The 27,292-nt window shown below is 40.2% G+C and overlaps 1 protein-coding gene across 3 annotated transcripts in view; it reads left to right on the top strand.

Moving 5' to 3' along the window:
- Positions 1-8,832: 8,832 nt before the first annotated feature.
- Scaf11 (SR-related CTD associated factor 11) overlaps positions 8,833-27,292 on the top strand; it is a 45,512-nt gene continuing 27,052 nt past the window's right edge. For all 3 annotated transcript variants that reach the window (XM_041642527.1, XM_041642528.1, XM_041642526.1), the window contains exons 1-3: positions 8,833-9,064; positions 22,956-23,037; positions 25,216-25,373. In XM_041642527.1, the coding sequence (XP_041498461.1) occupies positions 22,977-23,037; positions 25,216-25,373 (219 nt within the window). In that variant the 5' untranslated portion in view covers positions 8,833-9,064; positions 22,956-22,976. The remainder of the gene's footprint in view (positions 9,065-22,955; positions 23,038-25,215; positions 25,374-27,292) is intronic.

The following is a 27,292-nucleotide window of genomic DNA, read 5'->3' as shown; positions in this document are numbered from 1 at the left end:
ATTGAAAAGATCTCCCAATGCTCCTGGCTTGAATGAATGAATTGAATGAAATTTATGCCCTGGCAATGCTGAAGCATGCATGGGCAGCCCGTACATGGTGGTTTTGTTGAACTTGTCCATATTGGGTTTCATGGATTAAGTTGATGAAGATGACTGACCAAGTCTCTTCCTCAAGTGGGCACCAGATCTCATTACAGATGGTTGTGAGCCACCATGTGGTTCCGGGAACTGAACTCAGGACATTTGGAAGAACAGGCAGTACTCTTCAGTGCTGAGCCATCTCTCCAGCCCTATGCTCCTGGCTTAGGAGAATTAATATTGTGGGGATGGCTGCAATACTGAAAGCAGAGTCAACACACTCTCCATCAAAACTCCAATGACATTTATTGAAGAAAAGACTGTGGTGATATTTTGTTTGTGATCTAATAAATAATTCTTTCCTGAAGATCAGTGTGCAGAGCTAAACCACTGGTTAGCCTAGAAGCCAGGCCACGGTGGCACACACCTTTAATCCCAGCACTTGGGAAGCAGAGGCAGACAGATCTCTGAGTTCAAGGCCACCCTAGGATACCTGTGATTGATCCAGTCTAAAAGAGAAACAGAGCCAGGCAGTGGTGACTCACACCTTTAATGTCAGTACCCGAGAGTCACAGCCGTTAATCCAAGCACTAGCGAGGTGGAGACAGGAGTGACATGGCTGGGCGGAGAGAGGAATGTAAGGTGGGAGGAGACAGAAGCTCAAGGCATTTAATCTAAGTATTTGTAGAAACAGGATCTTGCCCCTTCAGTCTGAACATTTGGAGAGGTAAGAACTCTAGTGACTGGCTGCTCTGCTTCTCTGATCTTTCAGCTTTTACCCCAATATCTGACTCCGGGTTTTTATTAAATAAGACTGATTAGGATTGTGTTACAAAAGACAGCCTCTTCAACAAAATGGTGGGGAAACTGGCTTCCCACACGTACAAGAATAAGAGTAGATCTGTATCTCACACCCTAGACAAAATAATTAAACGCAAGGCCTCCATGTCTGCACCATTCTGCTTAGCACAGACATTTTCAAGGTTCATCCATGCCATAGCATATGGGTCATACTTTGTTCCTTCTTACATCTGAGCAATATTGCTTTCTCTAGACATATCACAATTTGACTGTCCTTTGGGATGACTATTCTTGGTCATCAACTTGACTACATCTCAACTGGAATTAACTAACGCCCAAATGACTAGGCAAACCTGTGACTGATTTTTTTTATTAATTAAATCATTTTAAGGAAGAAGACCCATTTGGATTCTGGATCCTTAAGGTGAGAAGATCCACCTTCAATCTGGGCCACACCTTCTGCTGGCAGCCTATTATAAAAGGCATGGGTGGAGGAAGCTTGCTCTCTTCACCAGCTTGGACTTGCCCTCACTAGCAAATCCATTCCTCCCCTTGCGTTAGAGCCTACTTCTTCAGGATTCCAGAGTATACTGAAGACCAGCCGAGACATCCAGCCTTGCAGACTGAACAACTACTGGACTCTTAGACCTTCAGTTGGTTGGTAGGCAGCCATTGTTGAATTAGCTGGACCACAGCCTGTAAGTCACTCTTATAAACCCCTTTTATATATCTATATATAAAGAGATCCACTCTCTAAGTTTTGTTCATCTAGACCAGTGGTTCTCAACCTTCTTAATGCTATGACTCTTTAATATAGTTCCATATTGTGATGACTCCCCAACCATAAAATGATTTTTGTTGCTATTTCATAACTGTAATTTTGCTACTGTTATGAATAATAATGTAAGTATCTGATATATAAAATATTGGGTATGTGACCCCTGTGGGGTCATGGCCCATTGGTTGAGAACCACTGCTTTGGAGACTCCTAACTAATACATCCACCCCCTGTTAATGGAGTTTGAATGTCTAATTAATAGTGTACTGTTTTTTGAAAAGTCTGTTCTTTCTCCATTGAACTGACTTTGAGTATTTCCAAAACCCAATCTGTCACATTTGCCTCTCTCACCTCTCTGTCCTGTCCCCACGTAGCAGTGTGTCTATTCTTTCACCGGAAGGTAGTAATTGGCTGGGTCCCTGAAGTTTCAGAGTTAGGCTCACGAAAGGAAATCCCTCCCGTTTTGTTTGCTTTTCTAGCTTTGTGCAGGTTATTTTTATGTCTTCGTCTTTATCTCGAACATTATCTTTTCCAGACACATCAGAACAGAGCCACTGCCAAGCCTGGGGGATTCTAAACTAAGAAAAAATCAATTAAATGTGCTTGAGAAAGGAAACTAAACTTGGACTAGCCGACGAAACATGAAGTGCAACAGACGGAGCTGTTAAAGACTTAAGAAAGGGTGGAAAATTTAAGAGGCTTTTTTTCTCTAAATAACAGTGGGAAAAGTAGTATTATTGGTACTACCACTGTGGACCCATCTATGATTGCCAGTTCAAAAATTGAGTCAGCTACCTGCTTGGTTTGTAAAACTATTATCCAACCTCTTATAGTCCCCTGTCACAACAGAGTTCTAACTCTCCTAAAATTAATGCACAAAGACGTCCAAATGAGCACATGCTTTGCAAACAGAATAACCGAAGACGTGGGATTTCAACTTAACGATAATGTATGTGACGAGAATCATCACAAGACAATTACTGCAGTCCACAGTAGTTTCATCGGTAAAATACACAATGACATTTTACTTACTTGTAAAGAAAAATGAAACGGTGCAATGTTCAGGAAATTGATAGATCTAGAAAGTAGATAAATTTTACAAGACACATGTTTTTAGAAAGAACGGGTGCTGAAGTGATGGAGGTTATGCTCTTTTGTCCTGATCTCACCCTGCCTCCATTTGTATCTGCACAGGAGCTTTTCATCCCCTAAACGCCCTGAACCTTGTCAACACATTCAGGACTTTCAATGACCCTGACCCTGACCAGATGTATAACCAAAATACCTGCTGAATGTATAGTCAAAGCAAATGTCACCATGCCCCCCCTTTCCTGTACCTGACGTTGTACTTTTGTGGTTCCTGGCTTAATAAACACAGTGCCCCTGAACTAAAATGCCAAGCATTATTCTGAAGCCATATCATGCTCTTGGTCACTGGACACACCCAACAAACAGCCCAGAAAAACAGAAAAGTTTTGTGTGCCTAAAAACAGTTAAGAAATGAAAAGATGCCGGGCGATGGTGGCGCACACCTTTAATCCCAGCACTCGGGAGGCAGAGGCAGGCGGATCTCTGTGAGTTCGAGACCAGCCTGGTCTACAGAGCTAGTTCCAGGACAGGCTCCAAAGCCACAGAGAAACCCTGTCTCAAAAAAACCAAAAAAAAAAAAAAAAAAAAAAAAGAAATGAAAAGATGTCTATGTTCTTACAGATGTGCTAGTTCTCAGAGTTTGCCACCTCCAAAACGTCCCCCGTTGAAGGTCAGTGACCTCTCTGGAGCCCCTGATGGAATGTAATCCACAGACCCCACCCCATGAACCTGTAGGACATGGGGGTGGGGGAAGGTTAAAAACTGCAAAATTCTGCCAGGTGGTGGGGGCACACCTTTAATCCTAGCATTCAGGAGGCAGAGACAGGCGGATCTCTGAGTTTAAGAACAGCCTGGTCCTACAGAGTGAGTTCTAGGCCAGCCAGGGCTACACAGAGAAATCCAGTCTCAAACAAACAAACAAACAAACAAACACAACCAAAAACCCTGTAAGATTCGAAAGAGAGAAAAAGTTTGTTTAAAACTTGTGGCAAAAAAAGGTTGATTGTAGCATGAATAATAAAAACCCAGAGACAGATATCAGAAAATAATAAATAAAAACCGAGAGACAGATACCAGAAAATAAAAACCTAGAGACAGATATCAGAAAATAGAATAAAATATCAGAAAATAAAATATCAGAAAATAATAAAACCCAGAAACAGATATCAGAAAATAAAAACCTAGAGACAGATATCAGAAAAGCAAAGCAGCCAAGCCACTAGAGAGCTCTACCTCTATGAAATGTTCAGACTGAAAGAAAACATGCTCCCGTCTCATCCTGCCTTATAGTCCTCTCCAATGCTGGCATTAATGGTGTGCACCACCACTACCACGTCTCTATGGTAACTAGTGTAGCTGCTGGAGGAAGGTGTGGGCCACCACTGCTTTGTCTGTATGGCTGACTAGTGTGGTTGTTTTGTGTTCTAGTCTTCAGGCAAGCTTTATTTATTAAAATACAAATGAAATACCACTACATCTGGTCATTCCTTCTTGTGGCTTACTTAAAGGCACATGGAAGAAGGAAGCTCTTGGTGGTCGCCTCCTTACTTTCACCCTTTACTGGCAAGGTCATATGCCGAGGTGTTACTTTGCGGGAATTAGAACCTAATTCTTCAGGATTCCAATAAAGACTGAAGAACAGCTGAGACATCCAGGCTTTCGGACTGAACACCTACTGAATTCGTGGCCTTTCCACCAGAAAATAGTCATTGTTGGAATAGCCGGGCCACAGCCTGAAGCCACAGTAATACATCCTCTTTTGGCGTATGAGCAAAGGACTCTGTCTTGCTTCAGAAATATTGGCATAACCATGTTTACTGCTGCTTTGTTCACACAAGCTAAGACACGGAAAGAGCCTAGATGTCCATCAAGTGGTGACCGGACAAGGAAAACGTGTTGCGTACACACAATGAGATTTTCTTCAGCTGTAAAGAAAGCACTACAAAAATGCAGGAAAATGGATGGAACTTTAAAAGTATTTAACCAAATAACCAGGAGCAGAGAGTCAAATGCTGTGTGTTCTCTTGTGGATCACAACTTTGGGCCTTTGGTTTAAGTTGGGATGTCTCTAGAAACCTGTATCTTCTGCAGCCAAGATTTCATTCTGATGGCCAATGCATTGCCTATAGTTCACTAGTTGGTCAATAACAGTAGGGCTTTGGTTGTTACATTCTCAGGGCAATCAAGAACTTGACATAGCAAACTGGCTTTGCTTGCCTTGGAAGATGTCTTTGTCCCACTGTTTGACAATCTTTATCTTTACATCATGGACTAATACATGTTGTGTGATATTTTACTCTTTTGGCTTTTTGAGGGGCCTACCACTCAACTCCTAAATAAATCACACACACAGATGCTTATTCTCAGTTATGAATACCCAGCCTTAGCTTGTTTCTTGCCAGTTTTTATTAAATTACCCTATCTTTTGCCTCTGGGCTTTTATCTTTCTTATTTCTGTATACCTTTCTTTACTTCTTTCTGTGTGGCTTGCTGTGTAGCTGGATGGCTGACCCCTAGCATCCTCCTCTCCTTATTCTCTTGCTCCTCTTCTTCCTTGTGTCTCCTGCCAGTTCCATCTATTCTTGTTCCTGCCTTGCTATTAGCCATTCAGCTCTTTGTTAGACCATCAGGCAAAGAATCATGGCAAAGAAACAAGGCTTCACAGAGTTAAACAAATGCAGCATAAACAAAAGCAACACACCTTATGATAATATTCGCCAACATTCCTTTTCTTGTTCTCTTGCTCCTTTCCTTCCAGATTTCTCCTTCTATGTACACTCTGCCTGCCAGCCCCCCCCTATCCTTTCTCCTGCCTCATTATTGGCCATTCAGCTCTTTATTAGACCATCAGGTGTTTTAGGCAGGCAACGTAACACAGCCTCACAGGGTTAAACAAATGCAGCTTAAAGAATGCAACCCATCTTTGCATCATGAGACAAATGTTCCACAGCATAAACAGATGTAACACATCTTAACATAAAGAATATTCCACAACAGTATCACACAGGGTATAGTCATTTCTGAGTCTTTGCCAGTGCTCTGGAGGGCTTGCTTTATTGACCACAATGGAGAATGCTCATGGGACACACCCTGACTCCATCTGTGTCTGGCTATGTTGATCAGTGTAAGAGACTGTATGTATGTGGTGGTTCATCTTTCATGAGTGGAATAATGGCTTTAGTAAAGTTGTATTATTTTGTGAAAATTCCTATAACTGTTCCTTGTAGCATTTGCTTCATTTCTTATATGGACATTACATATTTGACCATGTGCTGTTCACGAGTCTTAATTGTATGCCTTTGAATTTGTCAATTTTACTGATGCAAACATGCCATGGACATTAAATTTAAAACTTCCTCTATTATCTAAAAACTGAAGAGGAAAAAACATGATGTTATTTGTTCAAAACTGTAAAGGCATTTGAAGTGACCCCTTTCTCACTTATTCCAAGGTCTTTATACTATGATTTCTTCTCTTAATGTGAATTTTATTTTGCATTCTATTAATAAAAGACAAAGTATAGCTATTATTTCTGATAAAACTGTCAAGATCGATACATTGCATTCATCGTCAAAGACGTTGTTATGGGTGTCTGTTATGCTACGGAAAGTAAGTTGTCTGGAAAGTGCAACAGAACAATTGTGCATTTTGATGAAGATATTTTTATGTGCATCATTTGTAGTTTTTAGCAAATTTCTTTTGGTGGGCGGATGCAGATATGGCTCAGGCCAATTATTAGCATTTCTCTTCCAGGGGCCCTGGGTGTGAGTCCTAGCACCTACATGGTGGCTCATAACATCTACAAATCCAGCCACAGGGTATCTGACACCTTCTCTTGGCCTGCATGGGCACTGAAAGAATGTGGTACAGATCTACATACTGGTACAACACCCATACACATACAAATAAACTAAATTGTGTGTGTGCAAATCCCTGTGAGTGAAGGTATGTGTCCCGTTGTACACACGTGGAGGTCAGAGGACAACACTGGGTGCTGATTCTTGATCTGCAGGCAGGGTCTGTTGTCATTAAGAATAGGCTAGTTGACAGGCGAGTGTCTGAGGGCTCTTCTCACCTCACTGTGGGAGCACTGGAATTAGACACCTGCCATGGTGCCTGGCTTTACATGGGTCCTGGGGATTCAAGCTCAGATCCTCATTCTTGTGTGGTAAGCGCTTTACTTAACTAGCTATCTCCCCAGCCCTCATTTGTTTTTTTATAGTTATTTTAATTTATTTAAATTTAAAATATTAACAAGTATGCCAAACTACATCTACTTTATTCATCCATTTAATAGTCCGTTCTTTATTTAAAACTCTGACCCTCTTTATTATAAATTTAAAGAGTTGAAAACAAAGAAAACAACACATTTTTATTATGTAAACACAGTAAAGAGAATACTATCTATAGAAATAGACATGGTCTCTTTTGGGGAGCAAGAGACGACCTATTAGAGAGCACCCTCTGTTAAGTGTATTTTGTAGATGGGGAGAAGGTCGTCAAAGGACAGCTTTAGTGAGGGAGGAGGAATCATTTTTGATGCTGTTACACAACACGATGGCTATAAATGTTAAATGTTCTTTTGACATATGCACAAACAATAACGTTGAAGCAGGAGTGCAGGAGTTTGAGGGTAGATTGGGTTGGATAGTGAGATTCTGCCTCAGAAAATTCATAAATATAAAATACATACAAAAGAATATTGCACTGTACATCTTCACCAGGAGCTACTCTCCAGCTAAGATTCTCTAGGATGGGTTCCGGAGCTTGGCTGCACACAGGAAGGCTAAACTTCAGCCGTTGGATGGTTAACAGGGCCTTTTACTTGATTCTGTCACGTAACCTTTTCAACAGGTTTTCACAGTCTCCCAATCACCAGCCTTAACTGTCATTACTACCGGGGAAGGTCCTTCAGAGGGGTTCGGTTTCATCAGAATAAAGTATTTTAGCACCCCTAGATCATTGCTCCCTCAAAAACCGCCAAACAGCAGCACCATCAAATCCCCAAACTTCCTATGAAGATAACGCACGGCAAAACTGCAGACTTTGGGAGAGACAAGGCTGCCATTCACGCATCCCTGCAGCAGCATTTTACCCAGTGCCTTGTAGGTGCTCGGCTCTGTGAAGAGCTTGGTGAGACACCATCGCACTCTTCAGTGTGACGTGACGGGCTCTGAGCAGGCAAGCAGCACACGATGAAGGTGCTAGGGAAGCGCCCAGATCAGAGAGCTGGGGACGTGGCAAGCAGCAGTCTGGGAGAACGCTGGCTCGAAGAGAGGAGGGAACAGCCCGGGTCGAGGTGACCCGGGGACAGCAGCGCGCGTGGACAGCAAGAGTACAACGAGAAAAGGCAAGATCGTGGGGTAGGGGACGAAAGAGCCAGCGACCGACGAGAAGCCAGTAAAAAAAAAAAAAAAAAAAAAAAAAAAAAAAACTCCTCCGGGGTGAAACAAAAGATCCGAGGATGCTCCAGGGCAGGACGTCGCAGAGTGACTGGAAGCCACCACCCTAGAGCGGAGGCGCTTAAAGCCAGCCGTGCTCGTCTAGCCACGGTGACGCCAGCTCGGGACGCGGGAGGATGCCCGGGACTGGCGGGCCGCCGCGCACGTGCGCAGCAGGTGCGCCCCGCAGCTGGCTGCATACGGCCTCCGCGCCAACAACGCATGAACTCTTCCCAGGCTCTGCTACTGCAGCCAGGACCGTGGGCTCTCAGAGACATCTTTATTGTTCCCGCGGACCCGGCCGGGAAGCCCACCACGGAGCGCGGCCGGGAAGGCGGGCGGGCTGCGCAGGCGCGCAGCGCTCCGGGCGGCAGCGGGGGCGGGGCGAGAGGAAGGTTTCCCAGAAGCCTCAGCCACTCGCCGCTGCCGGAGCTCCCGCTCTCGGGCCGCACGGCGTGCCCCGCCCACCACGTCGGTCCATTGCCTTCGTAGTTCCGGGCGCCCCCTGGAGGTCCGGTCTAGCACTGCGGCGCCCGCGAGCAGCCAGCGTGCGGCAGGTCCGCCCGCGTCGTCACCACCGCGCGCCGACCTGTGGCGGCGCGGCTGAGCCCCGCGGAGGGAGGGAGGGACGAGAGAGGGAGGGAGAGGGGGGAGGCCGCCCGACACGGCGGGGGAGGGGAGCGGCGGTGGCGCTAGCGGCGCGGAGCGGCGCTGTCCGGGTCCACGGCTTCGTGGCTGCGTGCTCCCCACCGGGCCGGCTGAACCCGCGGGCTCGGACGAGTCCATGGTGCGGAACTTAGCGGCGGACTGACTGACGGGAGAGCTGGCCTCCTGCGCTGGCGCGGCCGCCGGAGCAACGCCTGGACCTCGGCCTGAGGTAAACACGGGGCCGGCCCGGGGAAAAGACGGACGGGGCTGGGGCGCAGCGCGGCTGGCGGGCGAGCTGGGGCGCGGGCCGGGCGGCGGGAGGGCGGGCAAAGTTTGGGGTTCGCGCGCGGCTCGGGCGGCGCCTGGCGCTGCGAGCAAAGTTGGAGCCGCGGCCCCGGGCAGCGCCGGCGGCCGCGCGGGGTGGAGGTCCCGTGCGTGCGCGGGGCCTAGGCGCGGGCTGCCGGGCCTCGGCGGAGCCAGGAAGGGGCTCCAGGCCAGGGCCGCAGCCGCTCCCCCACCCCCAGTGGAAACGTGTCGGCCGGGCTTCCGGGCGCTCCCAGGCTGGCCGCTTTACCCCGGAGTGCGCGTCGATCGCCGAACCTCCCAGCCCGCTAGTGAAACCAAACTTCACTGCGCTGTGACCTCCCCAGCGCCTGACTGAGGAAGAGCCGGAGCTCGGCCTTTCCCTCAGATGCCCTCCGCTGCCGCCTCCCACCTCCCCCACCTCCACCCCGCCTCGTTTTTAAACCCGCTGCCCGGGCTGCCGACGGACTCCCCGGCCGAGAGATCAAAACTAAAGTAATCGCTCACCCCGCTTTAGACTTAGGGATTTTTGTGCCAGGTCGTCTGCACGTTATTCTGAAAATTTAATTGAAAAGACACCTGGTTGTGATTGATGAAAACATCCCCAGATTGAAATGGCGAGTTAAGATGTCCATGTGTCAATATATACAATGCCGTATTTACATTAGTATATAGTTAGCCGTCTTCGTGTGTGATGTAGTAAACAATGCATAATGTAAGTTTTACACATTAGTTGTACTGTGTAAAATGCCGTTCTTAGGATGTCTGATCACAGCTTTTTTCATTCATTTTGGATTACATTGACCACCGTCCTTATGCTAGCGTGACTTAAGACATGTAGGCAAAACTGATGAAGTTTTTAGTATGCCTTGACTAATAGAAGCTCCTCCAGTTTGGGCAGTTTTCTCCGAATTTTGGGAAAGGCATATTAATACGTGTATTTTTCTCGTTTTCAAGGAAACGATAACTCGTGCATGGCTGTTTGCCACAACAGCAAAACACTGAAGGTAGTAGATTCTTGGCCTTTGTAGTTTACTGGCAGTAAAATTTTAATTGTAATCCTGCCTCTCCAGACCAAGTCGTTTCTATCCTGCTTTGCACTTGGCCTGACCATTTCACTGTTTTGCTATTAAAACCTGAAGGAAAAAGTTATTGTTAATTTCACCTAATCACACTGGGGAAACGAAATTTTGAAAGTATCTTTGGATTCGTGCTATACTAGACTATCAAAGATAATACGAACTCATCTGCCTTTTGTTTATGCAGTCAGGTTTTCAAAGATCAACGGTTCTTCCTGTAGCTTCACTTTTGCATTAGTGTTTTTGTTTGTCGGTGCTTGTAAATAAGTAAACAGTCATTCACTTTCACTATAGTGGACTTTGCCTTTCACTTTTTTTTTTTTTTTTTTTTTTTTTTGGTTTTTCGAGACAGGGTTTCTCTGTGGCTTTGGAGCCTGTCCTGGGACTAGCTCTGTAGACCAGGCTGGTCTCGAACTCACAGAGATCCGCCTGCTTCTGCCTCCCGAGTGCTGGGATTAAAGGCGTGCGCCACCATCGCCCGGCTGGACTTTGCCTTTCAAATTGAAGTACATTTTAAGTTTTCAGTTGGGTAAAACTTGAACGCTGCCCTTCTGTAAATACACTCAGTCTGAAAAGACATTCTTCAATATAACAGAGGAGAAAAATGCAAAAGAAGAAAATGTAAAATTATGTTCCTTAAAAACGTGTTATAGAGAAACTTTAAGAAGAATTTTCTTCCTGGAATTCCTTCATGTGGTTATAGGCCTCCTATCAGGGGTACTTAGTTTTCTCATCATACTTGGAGCACTGATTGGATGAAAACTCGTCCTATTAGCCAGATAGGGATAAGGTACACCTATCGTGCTGCTGCTGATGTGTCCCATACCTTTAGTAATGAAGTATAGTGGTAACCATCCATCAGCCTGGAGCACTGTGCGTTTTAGGTACTTCAGTGCAAGAGAGCTGTAAAACCATACCTAGGGGGTGTGTGTTCAGGTAATAAAAGCTAGTTAAAAAGTCTTGTACACTGTCCACCCCAACTTCTGCTCCTGTCTTTCAGTGATGTAAATTGCTTCTGCCTTACTTTGCTGAAAATCAGGTAAAGTTCATGGCCTTGAACTTGTGGTCTTCCTGCCTCTGCCTCCCAAGTGCTGGGATTACAGTTGTACTAGTTTTAAAGCCTAGATCATTTTTTTTTAAAAAAAATTTCTTTATTTTTCTATATCCATGGAGGCCAGAAGAAGGTGTAGGATCTGCAGTTGTGAACCACCAGATGTGGGTATTGGGAACTGAATTCTGGTTCTCTAGAAGAGCATAAAGTATTGTTAACTGCTTAGCCATCTTTTTGGTCCCCAAACCAAAATCTACTCCCTCCCCCCAAGACAAGGTTTCTCTGTGTATTTATGGTGCCTGTCCTGGAACTCAGTTTGTAGACCAGGCTGGCCTCTAGGTCAACAGAGATCCACCTGCCTCTGCTTCCCGAGTGTTGGGATTAAAGCATGCACCACCACTGCCTACCTCCAAATTTTTACTTTGTGTCTGAGCAGTGGTGACTGTAGGAAACCCTAGAGCTGAGAGTTAAAACAGTCAGTATGGAAGCTGTTCTCTGGTGTCAGTGTGTGTGCTGTGGTCCCCTCCGCCCCAGCACAATAGTAATAAGTACGCTAGAAAAAATAGACCCGGTATCACTTGAATTTTATTCCTAAGAATTTCATTTGAATTGTGTCTTTCTTTTCTTTGTTTTTTTTTTTTTTTTTTTTTTTTTCGAGACAGGGTTTCTCTGTAACTTTGAAGCTTGTCCTGGAACTAGCTCTTGTAGACCAGATTGGCCTCTGCCACCACTGCCCTGCTTCTTTTCTTTTTTTTCTTTTTACATTATGGCACAATAAAATTTCAGTGTGAGAATTTTAAAAATACCAACATCTCTTGCTTGGAAAATAACTTCCTAAAACAACAACACCGCTTGCTTATCTTTGAGAGCCCACAGTCTTTAACATTGAACAGCCAGAATGAGCCATTTGTATTATTAGATTGTGTTACTTACCTTCTCAAAAGGCTTTTTTCTTAGTCTAGTAGAGTCTGTAGTTCTCACTGTGGCCTTCTCGTAACTCTTTAAGTTTCTCAAGTCTCTTGTCTGACTTCATCTCGTTACATTTTCTCCAAACCCATTTCTCCGATGCTGCTGAGGTGTTCTCTAACTCTTCCATATGAATCAACATCCCAAAAAAAAAAAAAATGAATCAACATCCCCTCCCTTCTCCCCATGTTTCCCATTATAGTTTATGTCAGTTTTCCCCGTGGCATTTTATCACTTTCTCACATACAATTGTTAATTTACTAACAAGACTTTTGTGGGGTTTTTTCAGTCTAATGCAACTTCTATGAGAACAGAGATTTTCTTAATCCTTTTTATATTATATTTACTTATATTGCATGTGTATACACATCTGCAAATACAGCCCATGAATGAAGTTCAGAGGACAACTTGAGGAAGTGACTTCTCTCTTATTTTGGACCTTAGGGATCAAACTCAAATCACCAGTCTTTAGCATCAAGTGCCTTTATCTGCTGAGTCATCTCACTGGCCCAGGGTTTGTCATTTTGTCACTGTTTTATTCCTAAAAATTTGAACAGTGTCCAGCATTATAGTAGGTAAATGATATTTAGAGGATTCATATGATTTTTGTTGTAACTATTAAAACTAGTATTACCGTTTTTAAAGTTTAGTAAATTATTTACATTTGTGTGTATAAACCACGTTCAGATAGAGTCCATGTTTTTGTTATTACTTATTATATGTGCACACATGTATGTGTATCTGAGTGTCTGTTCTTGTGGGTGTCTGCTTAGGCCAAAACTGTTGTTACAGGTGTTTGTGAGCCACTTGCCATAGGTGCTGGGATCTGAACTCTGGTCCTCAATATTGAATAACAAATGCCTTTTACTGCTGAGCCATCCCTCTAGCCCAGGAATCCTTATAAAAAGAAGAGTGACAGTTTGTGGCCTTGACTCTGTCACTTTTTAATATAGAAACCCTTGAATAAAAGCAAAGTGATGTAACTGTCTTTTTGTCTTTTAAAAAAATGTTCCTGTAGAGGTTGTGTTTGCTGTATTTTTGGTAGTTCAGTAGGGTAGATAGGACTGCCATTCTGATGATATGTCTTGAATGGAAGGAGAGGCAGCAGTAGTGAGAATGGGAAGATAAATCTGGAGGCTTTTAGCAGTAGTCTGGGGAGATGAAAAACCTTGAATAGATAATTGAAACAATAGATATGCATGAAATTGTCTAGGGGTGGGAATAACTAGGAAGAAAAGAGAGATGCCCTAGAATGGAAACACAGTGGCCTTAACAAATTTACTGGAAGAATGTGAGCTCCCAAAGAGCACTGAAGGTCAGAGTAGCAGGAGTTGAGTGCGTTGTTACAGAAGCCACAGAGAAGTCTCAAGGGGAGTGTAGTCAGTAAGGTCAAATGTGGATGGGAGCTGGTTAAAAGTCACTTTTGTTTTTGTTCCCTATAGCAGTACAAAACTCAATGGCTTAATGAGCAGGTAGGAATTGAAGTTTATTTTCTAATTGGTGTTTGTGTAATTGCTCTACTAATTCTAACAGAACTGAAATCAGTTTAAGAAGTTATCCACAGTAGAGAAGACACCTAATGTTAATCAAATAATTACTGTTAGGTTACTGTAGATATTTCACCTTTTAGTTGTAGATATTGCATAAATTCTATTCAGTAGCTTTGTAATATTAGATGTATTAGTCTATTATAGAAATTATTTTTGAGTTTCTAGAGAGATTGAATATATTAGAGTATCTGCTTCATATCTGTATGTAGGACCATCTAATGTTGGGCTATAAATAGTCATTATTATCAGTTGTCCTTCCCACCTGTAGACCATTGCCATTCAGTAGACATTTCTGTGATGCAAATACCATGTATCTCCATTGCCTACTATAGTAGCTGATAGCAATAAGAAATCTGGCCAGTGTAATTGGGGAACTGATGATTATGGTGGTCATAGATGAGAAGTTACTGAAAATAGTATTGGTGATTTAGTTTAGTTGTAGAGCACTTGCTTAACAGGTACAAGTTTTTTTTTTTTTTTAATCTCTAGTGTCAGAAGAAAAAAACATGTGAAAATGTTCACTCTTAAGCAGTGGTTCTCAACCTTCCTAATGCTGCAGTCCTTTAATACAGTACAGTTTCTCATGTTGTGGTGACTCCTAACCATAGCATCATCTTCATTGCTACTTCACTGTGTGATATTTTCTTTGTGCTTTTAACAGATAGAGCTTGCCTGAACATTAAAGTGCAGAGCCATACTAGTTAGCCATAGAGGCGAGGCAGTGGTGGCACACACTTTTAATTCCAGCACTCAGGAGACTTGCAGTTGGAGCTCTGTGAGTTCAAGGCCACCCTGAGATCGAATCAGTCTAAAAGGGAAACAGCCAAGAGCCAAGATGGCTCAGACCCTCAATCCCAGAACTAGGGAGGTGGAGACAGGAAGTGATTGGGCTGTGAGGAGAGAGAAATATGAAGTGGGAGGAGACAGGATCCAGTCTGAGGTTCTGTAGAGAGGACATTCAGTCTGAGGAGTCAGTAGAGACAGGTTCTTGTCCACTTGGTTCTAAGGATTTCGTAGTGGTAAGAACTCTAGTGGCTGGCTGCTCTGCTTCTCTGATCTTTCAGCTTTCACCCCTTAATATCTGACTCCGGGTTTTTATTATTAAGACCAATTAGAAATTGTGCAACACTTCACGACTATAATTTTGCTACTGTTGTGAATTGTAATGAAAATGTTTGATAGGCAGAATATCTGATATTTGACCCTGTAAAAGGGTTTCTGCCCCCTAAAGAGGTTATGACTGATAGGTTGAGAAACAGCGTTCCAAAGTACTGCTTTGATTGCATACCACTTTTAGATGATGTAAGTTTTGTAAGTTACTTAAAAATTGCAAACTTTGAGGGCTGGAGAGATGGCTCAGCAGTTATGAGCACTGACTGCTCTTCTGGAGGACCCGGCTTCAATTCCCAGCACCCACATGGCAGCTCACAACTGTCTGTAACTCCAGTTCTAGGGGATCTGAAACCTTGACACCTATGCACACAAAATAAAGTTAAATGAATTATTTAAGATGCAAACTTTCAGAAGATTTGTAAATCTACTGTAAACATTTTCCCTCAGAACTACTTGAGACTCAGTTGCAGATGCATTCTATTAATCATCTCAAACAAATACAGGAACAAGGACTTTCTGTTATGTTATTATTATGTGTGTGTGTGTTTGTGTGTGTGTGTGTGTGTGTGTGTGTGTGGTTTTTGTTGTTGTTGTTGTTTTGAGACAGGGTCTTGCTATTTAGCCCTGACTGCCCTTGAACTCACTCTGTAGACCAGGCTGGCCTCGAACTTGGAGATTGCCTTCCTCTGCCTTCCAAATGCTGGGATTAAAGGCCTGTGCCACCATCACCTAACAGTTCTTGCTTAATGTAATACACTCACTCGACACACAAATCTGAGAATCACTCAGGTCTCTGTGCTTGTAAGGCAGGGACTTTTAACACTTAAAGACTTCTCCTTATCCCTTCAGGCAGTGGTTCTCAAGCTGTGGATCACAGTCCCTTTGGGGCTTGCACACCAGATATCCTGCATATCAGATATTTGCAATATAATTATAACAGTAGCAAAATTACAATTATGAAGTAACTATGAAATTTGTAATTGGGGATCGCCACACCATGAGGAACTTTATTAAAGGGTCTCAGCATTTGGAAGGTTGAGAACTACTTACTGCCTTAACACAGTGTTTCAATGATTAGTGTTGGTATTTTTATGTTTGCAGTGAGCTTCTAATGTAAGAGGCTCTTTGCCTGATACAACCGTAGGCATATTGCATTGAACAGACTTGCTGCTGGTTTGTTGATTTTTGTGAGGGTTAGGTCTACGATAGATCATGGTCCATATCTTTGCCAAGCATCATCTTAATCAGATGCTCTTCTGTCACCCAGTGTTCTTTCTTTCTCTAACTAGTTTTCTGTAGTTTGTTTTCCCTTGCTTGCTGCTGTGTTAATCTCAAAACTAGGACTTTCCATTTCCCCCCTCTCTCTTTCTCTCTCTCACCTGTACCTACTGCTTTCTTAAGCACATTTGATTGAATTATTTCTGAAAATGTGTTAGAATACTTTTCCTTTACACCTTTTTAAAAAATAATTATTTATTTATTATGTATATAATATTCTGTCTGTGTGTATGTCTTCAGGCCAGAAGAGGGCACCAGACCTCATTATTGATTTTTGTGAGCCACCATGTGGTTGCTGGGAATTGAACTCAGGACCTTTGGAAGAGCAGGCAATGCTCCTAACCACTGAGTCATATCTCTAGCCCTCCTTTACTCTTATTAAAGTCAGTGGTTACTCCCTTCTGAATTTCTTAGAAACTCCTTACCTGTATCTCACACTTGGTACTTGTATATGCATTTTTGTTATTTTCTGTATTGTGTTTCTCTAACTCCATGTCAAAAAAGGGTACCGTATCTTAATCTACATTGTCTTTATTTCCAATGTATTGTATGAGAGAAAAAGTTATATGATTCCCAGAGCAATGAAATTTATAAATTATATATGGTATTTTGTTGTAAATACAGTTGTGGCACTGTTATATATGGCTGATAATCGGTAAAATATTTTTATAAAGCCAGTGTTGTAATGGAGAGTAAATTTTAATAACGTCAAGAAAAATTGTAAGCCGTCATTTTCTTGAGCCCTTATTGTGAAAGAACTTTTCAGGTAGGGCGACTTAGTGCAATGCACTGTATGTCTATAAGAACATGTACTTAGACAGCGACATACGTGAGTGTGGTACATGAACAGTACTCGTCTTTATTGCTTCAAAACTGATAACAGAGGGCAGGAACTTCTGATGGCTGCTTTTTCAGAGGACCTGGGTTCAATTCTCAGCATTCATATGGTGACTCACAATCAGCTATAACTACAGTTCCAGGGCTGCTACCTTTTGGTCTTTGTGGGCACCAGGCACATGATCCACAGACTTACATGGGCAGAACAGCCATATACATTTTTAAAAAATCCTAAAACTGCCACAGAAGTAGTAAAATTAACTATCAGGGAAGCCAATATAATTAAGCTTTAAAGTAAGTTTAAAAATGCATTTCATATTAACAAGCTACCCTAACTTTCTTGAGTATTATTTGTGTGGCATGTTTTTCCCTATTTTATGGAAAAAGACACTTATACTTTCTATGTCTTTGCACATAAAGTGAGTTTCTTAGGGAGATATAATTCAATTCTCTGTTTTTATGTCTCTACATAAAATGTTATGTTCTTGTTCTTTCTCTCTCTCTCTCTCTCTCTCTCTCTGTGTGTGTGTGTGTGTGTGTGTGTATGCGAGGGAAGGAGGGAGGGAGGCCTGTTAGAGGACAGTCTAAGGTTCTCTCCTTTTCTCTTGTTTGAGACAGATGGATAAGTGGGGAGATGAGAGAAGGAACACAGTGATGACTTTTTCTAGGGGATGTGGCTAGGGAAGAGGAACACTGGGAAGCTGTTAAGCTGAGAGGGAGTAGTTTCTCTTTTGGGATGATAGAAATGTTTTTAAACTTGATAGGGCACATTCTCTTTTATTTGTTGTTGGGCTTGGAATTTTTTATTTTTTTAAGGTTGAATACAAAATGCTAAGTTTTATCGTGTGTCTGTCTGCTCACTTGCTCCTGTTTCTCACTACTTCCCCGTTTCTCTCTCTCTACTGGTTTCCTTCTAGTTTTCCCTTTCATTTTTTTAATTTCATCTATTACCTTGTTTCCTGCTTTCTTGAGATCTCTTCTTTCTATCTCTTGATTCCCTTTCTATTTTGATGACCTGTGAATACACATGTGTACACACACACACTCATTTACGTTCCATGTATGGAAGAAAACACTGTGTGTTTTCTTTTTCACTTAACATAATGATTTTCAGTTGCATCCATTTTCCTTCAATTGTCATTTCAATTTTGTTAATGACTGACTGCATAAAATTCCACTGTGTATATGTACTATAATTTTTCAGTTGTTATGTTGATGGACATCATTGCTTGTTCTATTTTTCACTAATGTGAGTAGGATAGCTGTAAACATGGACCAGTAAGTATCTCTTTGGCATGTTGACTTAGGAGTATAGTTGAGAGTGGTATTGGGTTATGGGGTAGTGGTAACTCTGCTCTTTTCAAGACCTGTTTTTTTTTTTTTAATTTTTATTTATTTTTTGGTGGGTGTTTCTATTTTTGATGATCTTCCATGCAAAATTCCATAGTGGCTGTACATGTTTACATTCATAGCATCAATGAGTAAGAGTTGTGCTTTTTTAAAATTTTAGCTAGTGTTGTCCTTTGTTTCCTGAATATTCTTAACTGACAAGGATGGCAAACGCTTTTTTGCAAGCATTTATTGGTCACTTTTTTTTTGAACTGTTTATTTAGTTCATTAGATAATTGGATGATTTGGATGTTTTGGTGTTTAAATGTTAAATCCATGAGGTTGGCATTGATTCCCCTCCCAATTCTGGAAGCATTCTTTTCATTTCAGTGATTGTTTCTTTTGTTGTGCAGATACTTCCTACTTTCTTATGATCCTGTTTATCACATTTTGGGATTATTTCCAGTGCTATTGTAGGCCCTTTCAGAACAATCCTTGCCCACTCCTGTCTTGAAGTGTTTTGCTTATGTTTTTTCTAGCACACTGATTCTCAACCTGTGGGTTGTGAACCTTTGGCATTGTTGAATGACCCTTTCACAGGATCAGATATCCTGCATATCAGATATTTACACTAAAATTCATAACGGCAGCAAAATTATGGTTATGAAGTAGTAACAATAATTTTATGTTTGGGGGTCAGCACAACACGAGGAACTGTGTAGCGCAGGGTGGCCTTGAATTCACAGAGATCCATCTATCTCTGTCTCCTAGATCTGGGATTAAAGGATTTATTTATTTGTGTTATATATTATATATTCTATAGTTTTGTTAATTTGTAAATCCTTGAGTCAGGGCTAGGGGAGAGGCTTAATGTATGTTGGACGGTATTAGACCTGTAGCATGCTTCCCAAATCAGAACACAAGACAACCCCCCATTACCATCCTTCCCTCCTTCCCCAGTCTTTGTTGGCCTTGAATTGGTGATCCTTCCACTTCAGCCTCCCAGTGTTGAGATTATAGACAAGATTCACTAAACTTGACTTTTTTAATTAAGATATTTTTCTACACCAGATACTGCAAACTGTTTTCTTTTCCATTTTCTCCCCTCTTTGCTCCCTCCGTCTTAGGCTAGTACTCTGCCTCCTAGCTGCATCCTCATCCAGTGGCTGATATCTCTCCACTATTGGTTTAGTTTTTCATGTTGTGTTTTGAGGGTTCAAAATAATTGTGGTATGCCACAATTTGGTGGAACAGTAATGTTTTGATGCAGTTAAAATTACTTTTAGACTAAAAGGGTTTGAAAGTCAACAAAACAAACCTAAGGGAAGGGGACAAGCGATAGAGTTAGCTATTATTATATTAAAGTACTTACGCAAAATAGTAGTTTAATGAGATACTTAAGTGCTGTAGAAGCTGTTATTCGGAAATGTTGGGTTGGGTGTTGATTAGTCTGTTTCCTGGTACTATAAAATACCTGAGCTGGGTACTTAATTAACACAAGAAATTTATTTAGCTCATAGCAGCATCTGATCTGCTCTGTTAGTTACTTATTTCATGTAAAATGAAGATGCCTTCTTGACAGGGTACTAAGGGAGGTCAGGGAGACAGTTTATCACCTATTAGGAAGTAGCAGCTACACAGAAATCCAGATCATAGATACTTGAGTGTAGCATTTTTCTTTAGAAGAGTATACTGAGTAGAACAATTTAGTATCTATACATGCCTGGTACTAATGTATTAAGTGGGTTTTTTTTTTAAAAGTTTATATGAATATCTGGGTTAGAATAACTATTTCATAGGAGTACAATTGTCAAATACTTATTTAAGGAATGTGAAATACTGATTTAAGGACACATTTATTTAATAAGCATCATAAAATACATATATTTTGGGATAACTAGGAAGAGGAGTTTAAGGGATTCACATAGTAAACAGTACTAGTAAAGAAGTGGAAATGTTATTTATGATGTAAAATGACTTTTTTTTTATTCATTGTAGCAATGTGTATCAATATGTAAGAGATAGCTGCAAATAAGGTTATCATGTGTCAAGAAACCTTTCAAAAAATAACAGTATTTGTTTAAAAAGAGACTGGTTCTGGAGTTAAAACTCAAAGATTTAAAAGTTTTGTTTAAAAAAGAATAAAGTACAATCAATTCATAAACAACATTTTGAACATTTTCTTGTTCCCTTTTATTGTAGATGGAAGAGTCTGTTCTCATTCCTTATAGTAGTCAAGTCTATTTGATCATGTTTTCTTTAATTTTAATCTTGAACTCTGGGAGTTTTGTTGTAGTTTGAATATGTGTGTCCCCTTCACACATATCATACGTGTCCCTTTCACGTTGAATCTCTAATTCCTAGTGCAGTAATGTTAACAGGTGAAGCTCTGAGGGGTGGTTAGGCCATGTGATCTTTTGGATAGGATTAGTCACTTCTTATTAAATGGCTTGAGGGGTGAGCAGCCCGGCCATTTGCCCATCTGTCTGTTATGACATGTGAGGCCACTACAATAAGGCACCATCTTAGAAACAGGAACTGGACCTTTACTAAATACAAACCTGACAGTACAGCTCTGTGAGAAATAAGTTGTAGTTATTTAAGGAGAACACAATGTTAAGTATTTTGTAGCACAAGCAAAATAAGACATTTATTTTCTGTGCCCTGTTTTTTGTTTGTTTGTATTAAGGTTGGTGGTTTGGGAGGAGTTACCATTTAATTGATCATTGTCCTTTTTTGGTTAAAAGAGAAGGATTTAACAACAATAACAAAATCACGAAATCTTCTGGCGCCCACAGTACCTTTTTCTCTTGGTTTTTTTTTTGCTTGCCAGGTTTAAGGGTTGAGTGCTCTTCTTGAGTGCTCCTACGGTTTTGTTGTAGTGTTTGGTTATAAAATAATATCTTAGTGATCTTTGTCTCTAATAGACATAAAGTTTAATCTGCTAAATGTAAATTCTTTCCTATATATACAATGTTTCTCTTCAGGTGACATACAAGCATTTATGGAAGGTAGTGTTTTAAAAATAATTTTAGGTTTGACTTTGTCATTTAAGTTAGTGATGTTAAGAAAAATGAAATTACAGCATTTTCAGGAAAAGTAATGAAACTGGAAATTATGTGAGAAAAGGCAAATTGAGACAGGTATCACATGTTTTCACTCATGGGGATTTAGAAAAGGTGAGGGGATATATAAAACCAGAAGGGACTGTTAGGGAAGATAATAGGATTAGTGGGAAGATCCGAGGCAGAATACCACGATTATGGTATGGAATAGGCATATATAGGAAAATACTGCAATGAAACTCAGTTGTTTTATGCAGTTAATATATGCTGAGAAAAATAAAGAGGGACCCTTAAAGCATGTATTACTAAAAGAAATAGTTTGAAAAGGATATAAGCTGTGATTCTAACCAGATAATATTCTAGCAAAGGCAGTGCTATGCGCATAGTTAAAAAGACCAATAGTTGTCAGGGATTTGGAGTAGGAAGGAGTAAATAGGTAGAACACAGGTGAATTATAGGGCAGTGAACCCTATTCAGACACCACAGCCGTAAATGGTTAATAGATGTCTTACAACACCAAAAGTGTACTCTAAGTAGAAACTATGGGTTTGAGTGATAATACTGTATTAAATAAGATTAATTGATTTTTGACAAATATTACTCTGGTGTGGAATGTTGATAGTAGGGAAAGTTGTGTGTGGTTATAGATGCCGTGTAGCGATTTTTTGTATAGATTTTCTGTGAACCTATTTTATCTCCCCATATTTTGCTGTTTCTTGAATATCATAAGTTCCACATACAACGTCAGTTTACCAGATAATTCCATTTTAAGTTGATTTTTTTCCATGTATAAGACACTATACTTACGTCTGTGTTAGAGAATTTATTATCTAACCCTTGATAACTAATAGTTATATAAAACTTCTTGTGTTAGTTACTTTTCTTGTGTTTGTGACAAAATACCTGACAAGAAGAAACTGAAGAAAGGGCTTGTTTTGTCTGAGAATTCAAGGGGATAAATACCACTTGGTGGGGAAAGTTAAGTGGCAGGAGTAGGTTGCTGGCTGATCACATTGATCAGATTGTTCAGTCTGACCATGAAGCAGAGATCTGTGCATTCTGGTGGTTAGCCAGTTTTCTCCTTTTTATGTAGTCCAGAGCGTGCTGCACATTCCCATTTATTTAGGGTGATCTTCCCATTTTAACCTAGTTATATCTAGAAATTTGTTCCCAAGGTGTTTCTAGATCTTGCCAGTTAAGCAGCTCTTGATGTAAGTACTATGAAAGAGTAACTGGATTTTGAGTAGGCGATATGGCTTTTAAAGGCACTTGCAGCACAACCTGTTAGTCTTTGAGTTCAATCCCCAGAACCCACTTAAAAGGTGGAAGGAGAAAACAGCTTTCTGCACAGTTGTCCTCTGACATTGCATATGAACTATAACCCCCCCCATAATAATAGATAAATAGTTTTAATAAGAGTACTGGGTTGTCCATAGACTGACTGATTTGGCTTATTCTTTTATGTGTGCAATGATTTCTTTCCGTTCAGAAACTTTTGATATGGTTGGGAGATGGCAAACATAAACATTCTCTTGTGACTATTCTATAGGAGACTCCTTCACAAATAGAGATGAAGAAGAAATCTTTGTATAACCAGAATATGGGTGATCAGGAGTGTGAAGATATGGAAGGTAACTTTGTTGTTTATAAAGCCTGTATGTTGAAAGTCAAACAGTGTCACTAGGCTTTAAAATTAAGATTTCTAAAGTATTACTGTCTTGTTTTTATAGTCGTAAGAATTATACACTTTTCTTTTTCTTGGTTTCATTGATTGAGCATTTTTAGTTTAACTGCTGGCTGTATTTTTTTTTTCTTGATTTGGGTGAAGTGTGTCTGTGTATGTGTACACATTTGTGTGTGGAGGCCCAAGGACAATCTTGGGTGTTTGGCATGTTGTTCCTCAGGGACTCCTCACTCTTTTTTCTTTTGGAGACAGGGTTTCTTAGTGGCCTGGTACTTTTCAAGTTGGTTGGCCAGCAAAAGCCCTAGCAGTTGGCCTGTCTCTGCCTCCTTAGCACTGGAATTACAAACATGTGTTACTTAGCCAACTTTTAAAATGTGTTTTCTGGGAATTGGCAAGCACATTACTAACTGAGCTATCTGGCTAGTCTTTCTTTCTTTCTTTTTTTTATTTTATTTTTCGAGACAGGGTTTCTCCGTAGCTTTTTGTTCCTGTCCTAGAACTAGCTCTTGTAGACCAGGCTGGCCTCACTCACAGAGATCCACCTGCTTCTGCCTCCCGAGTGCTGGGATTAAAGGTGTGCGCCACCACCGCCCGGCCTCAAGTTTTAAAAGCATCAGTGTTTTCTTATCTTCTAAAATTAATCTTTTTTATTTGTTTACTTTATGTGTATGGGTATTTCGCCTACATTGTGTGTCTGTTATTATGTGTGTGCCTATTATTATGTGTGTTTATATTGATAAGTTTAATCTGAAACCCTAAATGACCAGTTCAGATATTCTTTATAGAGTTTGTATTTCCTTCATCCTAGACTCATACTGGAACCATGTGAGCTCCATTTGAGTGTCTTGGCTTAATACTGATCTCTTTTTCAGATTAGTGTATTCCCATCTGGGGGGCTCCAGTTTGTATTGAATTGTATGTATTGTACGGTACCTACTGCTTGCTTATGGCCCAGTATATATGCTTTTAAGTTGATTACTGTTAGGAGCTTAAATTGGTACAATCTCACAGAGATAGATTTGGTATATCTATTCCTGTGTTATAAATGTACATGTTAACCCAGTAATTCCAGTTTTTAAGAATTGCTCTGTAGATACACTTTTTGAAATGTTAGATGATTGTGTTACGATATAAGCTCATTGGTAGAGTACATGCTTCATGCGTGGAGTTCTGGGCTCCATAATTGTCATTCTTTGTCATAGCTAATGGTTGAAAACAAGTGAAATGTCCATTAATAAATTATTTTAAAAAGCAGATTAGTATGTATAATATTCTGGTGTCTGTGTGAAGAAAGAAAAGAAATATGGAAGAATATATTTTAGGGTTTACCCTAGCTTGTTGACTCAACCCTGCGATCCCAGTACCTGGGAACCTGAGATAGGAGTATCGGGAGTTTGAAGCCAGCCTACCTATTGAGAAGCACTTTTTTAAAAATGTTTTTTTGAGGCAGGCTTTCTCTGTGTAGTCCTGGCTGTCCCGAGACTCGCTCTGTAGACCCAGGCTGGCCTTAAATTCAGAACTCCCTACCACTGCCTCCAAGTACTGGAATTAAAGGCGTGTGCTACCATTACCAGTCCAAGAAACCCTGATTTTATTGTGGAAGGGCGAGGAAGGAATTTCTTTTCTGTGCATTAAAAAATAATAGAGTACCAAAAGAAACTTAGAGTTATTTTTGGATTTGACAGAAGTGGATGGGTGTATGTGTAGGTTTGCCACTGTAATCATTTTTACATTTGAACCAGGTAAATAATACTTTAAAATTAAATAATTGTTCATTTATGCCCCCATTTCCTCACTGATATAAGAAAGTTGATTGAGAATTTAGCTAAGTGGTAGGGCATGTACTTGGTATATACAAGGTCTTTGTTAAATTTCCTAGACTCTCCCTACTCCTTCCATAAACACACACACACACACACACACACACACACACACTGCACAAAAGAAAGTGATTGTTGGTGTTATTGAATTTAAAGAGTGTATTTGTCATTTATCTAAGATCTAATTGTAGAGTAGGAGGGCTACCTTTTGAGGATACAGGCAGCCGTATTGCTTATTAAACATAAGTCATTGGTTTTGGGGCTTTTGAAAACATGACCTTTTTCTTTTCTCTTTTTCTTTACAGATGAAGAAAACAGAAATAATGCTGGTTCCTCTGGCCTTTTGTACAGTGGAGCGGACAGATGTCCAATATGTCTTAGTTGCTTGTTAGGAAAGGAAGTTGGTTTTCCAGAAAGTTGTAATCATGTCTTCTGTCTGACCTGTATTCTTAAGTGGGCAGAGGTAATAAATTATTGCATTTAATTTCCTGTTATAGTTTTATTTCACTTAAAGAGTTGCTACTGCTTTTCATGAATTTTTCATATTAAGGTATTTTCCCACTACTATAGTCAAATTTCCCTGTCTGTTCAATTTCTGTCTGCATATTTCCTTCTAATTGTTTTTTACTTAGCGTTTTTATTCTTTTATATAATTAAAGAATTTGTATTTATACTTTGAAGAAAACCTTACAAGAAGAGCAAGCCAAACAGCTTTCTGACTTTTAGGGTATTGCACCTGCCTGCTACTAATAACATTCCTGTGTGCTTTTTGTTTTATGTTTTCACAAAGGTTTATTTGATTTCTTATGTTAACCTATGGAATAACAAGAACAGATATGTCATGGTGTCTTTTTACTTTAAAGCTTAGGGATCTTGCATATTAATGTAATGTAATTTGGCCCAGATTCCATATCTTGGGGGAGGGTATTATCAATTTAGAATTATATAGTTGTTAATTTTTAATTTATCATAAACTAATTTCAGAGTTTAAGTTACAGATTTTCCTTTAGATTCTTTATAAAAATAATAAACAAGATATTTTGGGCTTTGACTACCCTGAATCAATTTGGGCCAAATAAGTTGAAGTGTACCTTAAGCCCTGTTGTTATAAATTATAAAATAACAAATTTAGTGTTTTTATATCAGGTTTTGATTTATTATTTTGTGAGTATATTTAAAATTAGTAAAGAAATAAGTAAATTAGTAAAAATTAGTTGTGTCTTAAAATTGTTTTTTCTTGTGTTTGGATGTTTTTTAATACCATAAAACACTAACTTCATGTATGCAAATCCTGTTTTTCTGGTTAACCTTCATAAGAAGTTCATTAGACTAGTTGAATTAATGAATATATGAAAAAAACCTTTAATCTAGATTAAAAACCTAACTAGTCTTTGACAAGAAGAGACTAAGGAAAGGTGAAAAGGTATTTTTAGAAAAATAATATGAATCTGGGGAGAATATTGTTAAATGTTCATATGTAAGTGCAGTGCTGCTTATTGAAATGATGCCTTTTCTTTTCCACTCAACTACAGATGTAAGTTCTATTGAAGTTAGTGCATCTGTGATATATATGTATTTAACTGGGTGGGAGTTGAGAAACCCTGTTATTGCATGAGTTGAGTTGAAGGTTTCAGTCTTTTTCCTGATTGTGTTCAGTGACTACATAATTATGAACTTCAAAATAATGTGTGTTTTTCTTTAAGACAATTAGAATGTATATACATGATTCTCCTTCCTTCCTTTACAACCTCAAGTGCATCTTTCAACATAAACTTTATCATGATGTACATGTTACAGGTTTCTCTGGGGTACGTATTGAGAAGTTGTAATGGCTATACATACATATAGATTATATGTAATTTAATGGCACTAAACAGTGGTAAATAGCTATATTTTAACTCACTTTAAATTTGAAAATACTTGGCAATATATGTAAAGTCAGCACCTTTTTTTTTAAACATAGAATGTATTCCTTGCTTTTTGTTACTTTGTAAAAATTTATTTTTAATTGTGTGTGTGGGGGGGAGGGGGGAGGAGTATGTGCCTACAAGGCCAGAAGAGGATGTCTGAGCCTTGGAGTTGGAATTACAGCTAATTGTGAGCTGCAGACATGGGTGCTGGAAACCAAACTTGAGTCCTCCTTAAGAGAATTCTACAAGAGAGCAGTGCATGTTCCTAACTGCTTAGCCATCTCTCCAGCCCTAGTATTTTTTCAAAAATAAACAATTTATTGAAGTGAAGTTGCTTTTCAAAAGCAAGTTATGTGTACTATTGTACTGCTGTCTTAAGTTGTGATTACGGGGTAGTGTGGAGTTGTTGTACTGTTTAACAAAGTAAGTAACCTTGGAAGGAGAGAAGAGAGAATATTCAGAACTAGTTCAT

Source organism: Microtus oregoni, unplaced genomic scaffold (assembly GCF_018167655.1).
Source record: "Microtus oregoni isolate MIOR12 unplaced genomic scaffold, Mior012 000077F_ref0000221, whole genome shotgun sequence".
NCBI lineage: Eukaryota > Metazoa > Chordata > Mammalia > Rodentia > Cricetidae > Microtus > Microtus oregoni.
This window is presented reverse-complemented; position numbering and strand designations above follow the sequence as displayed.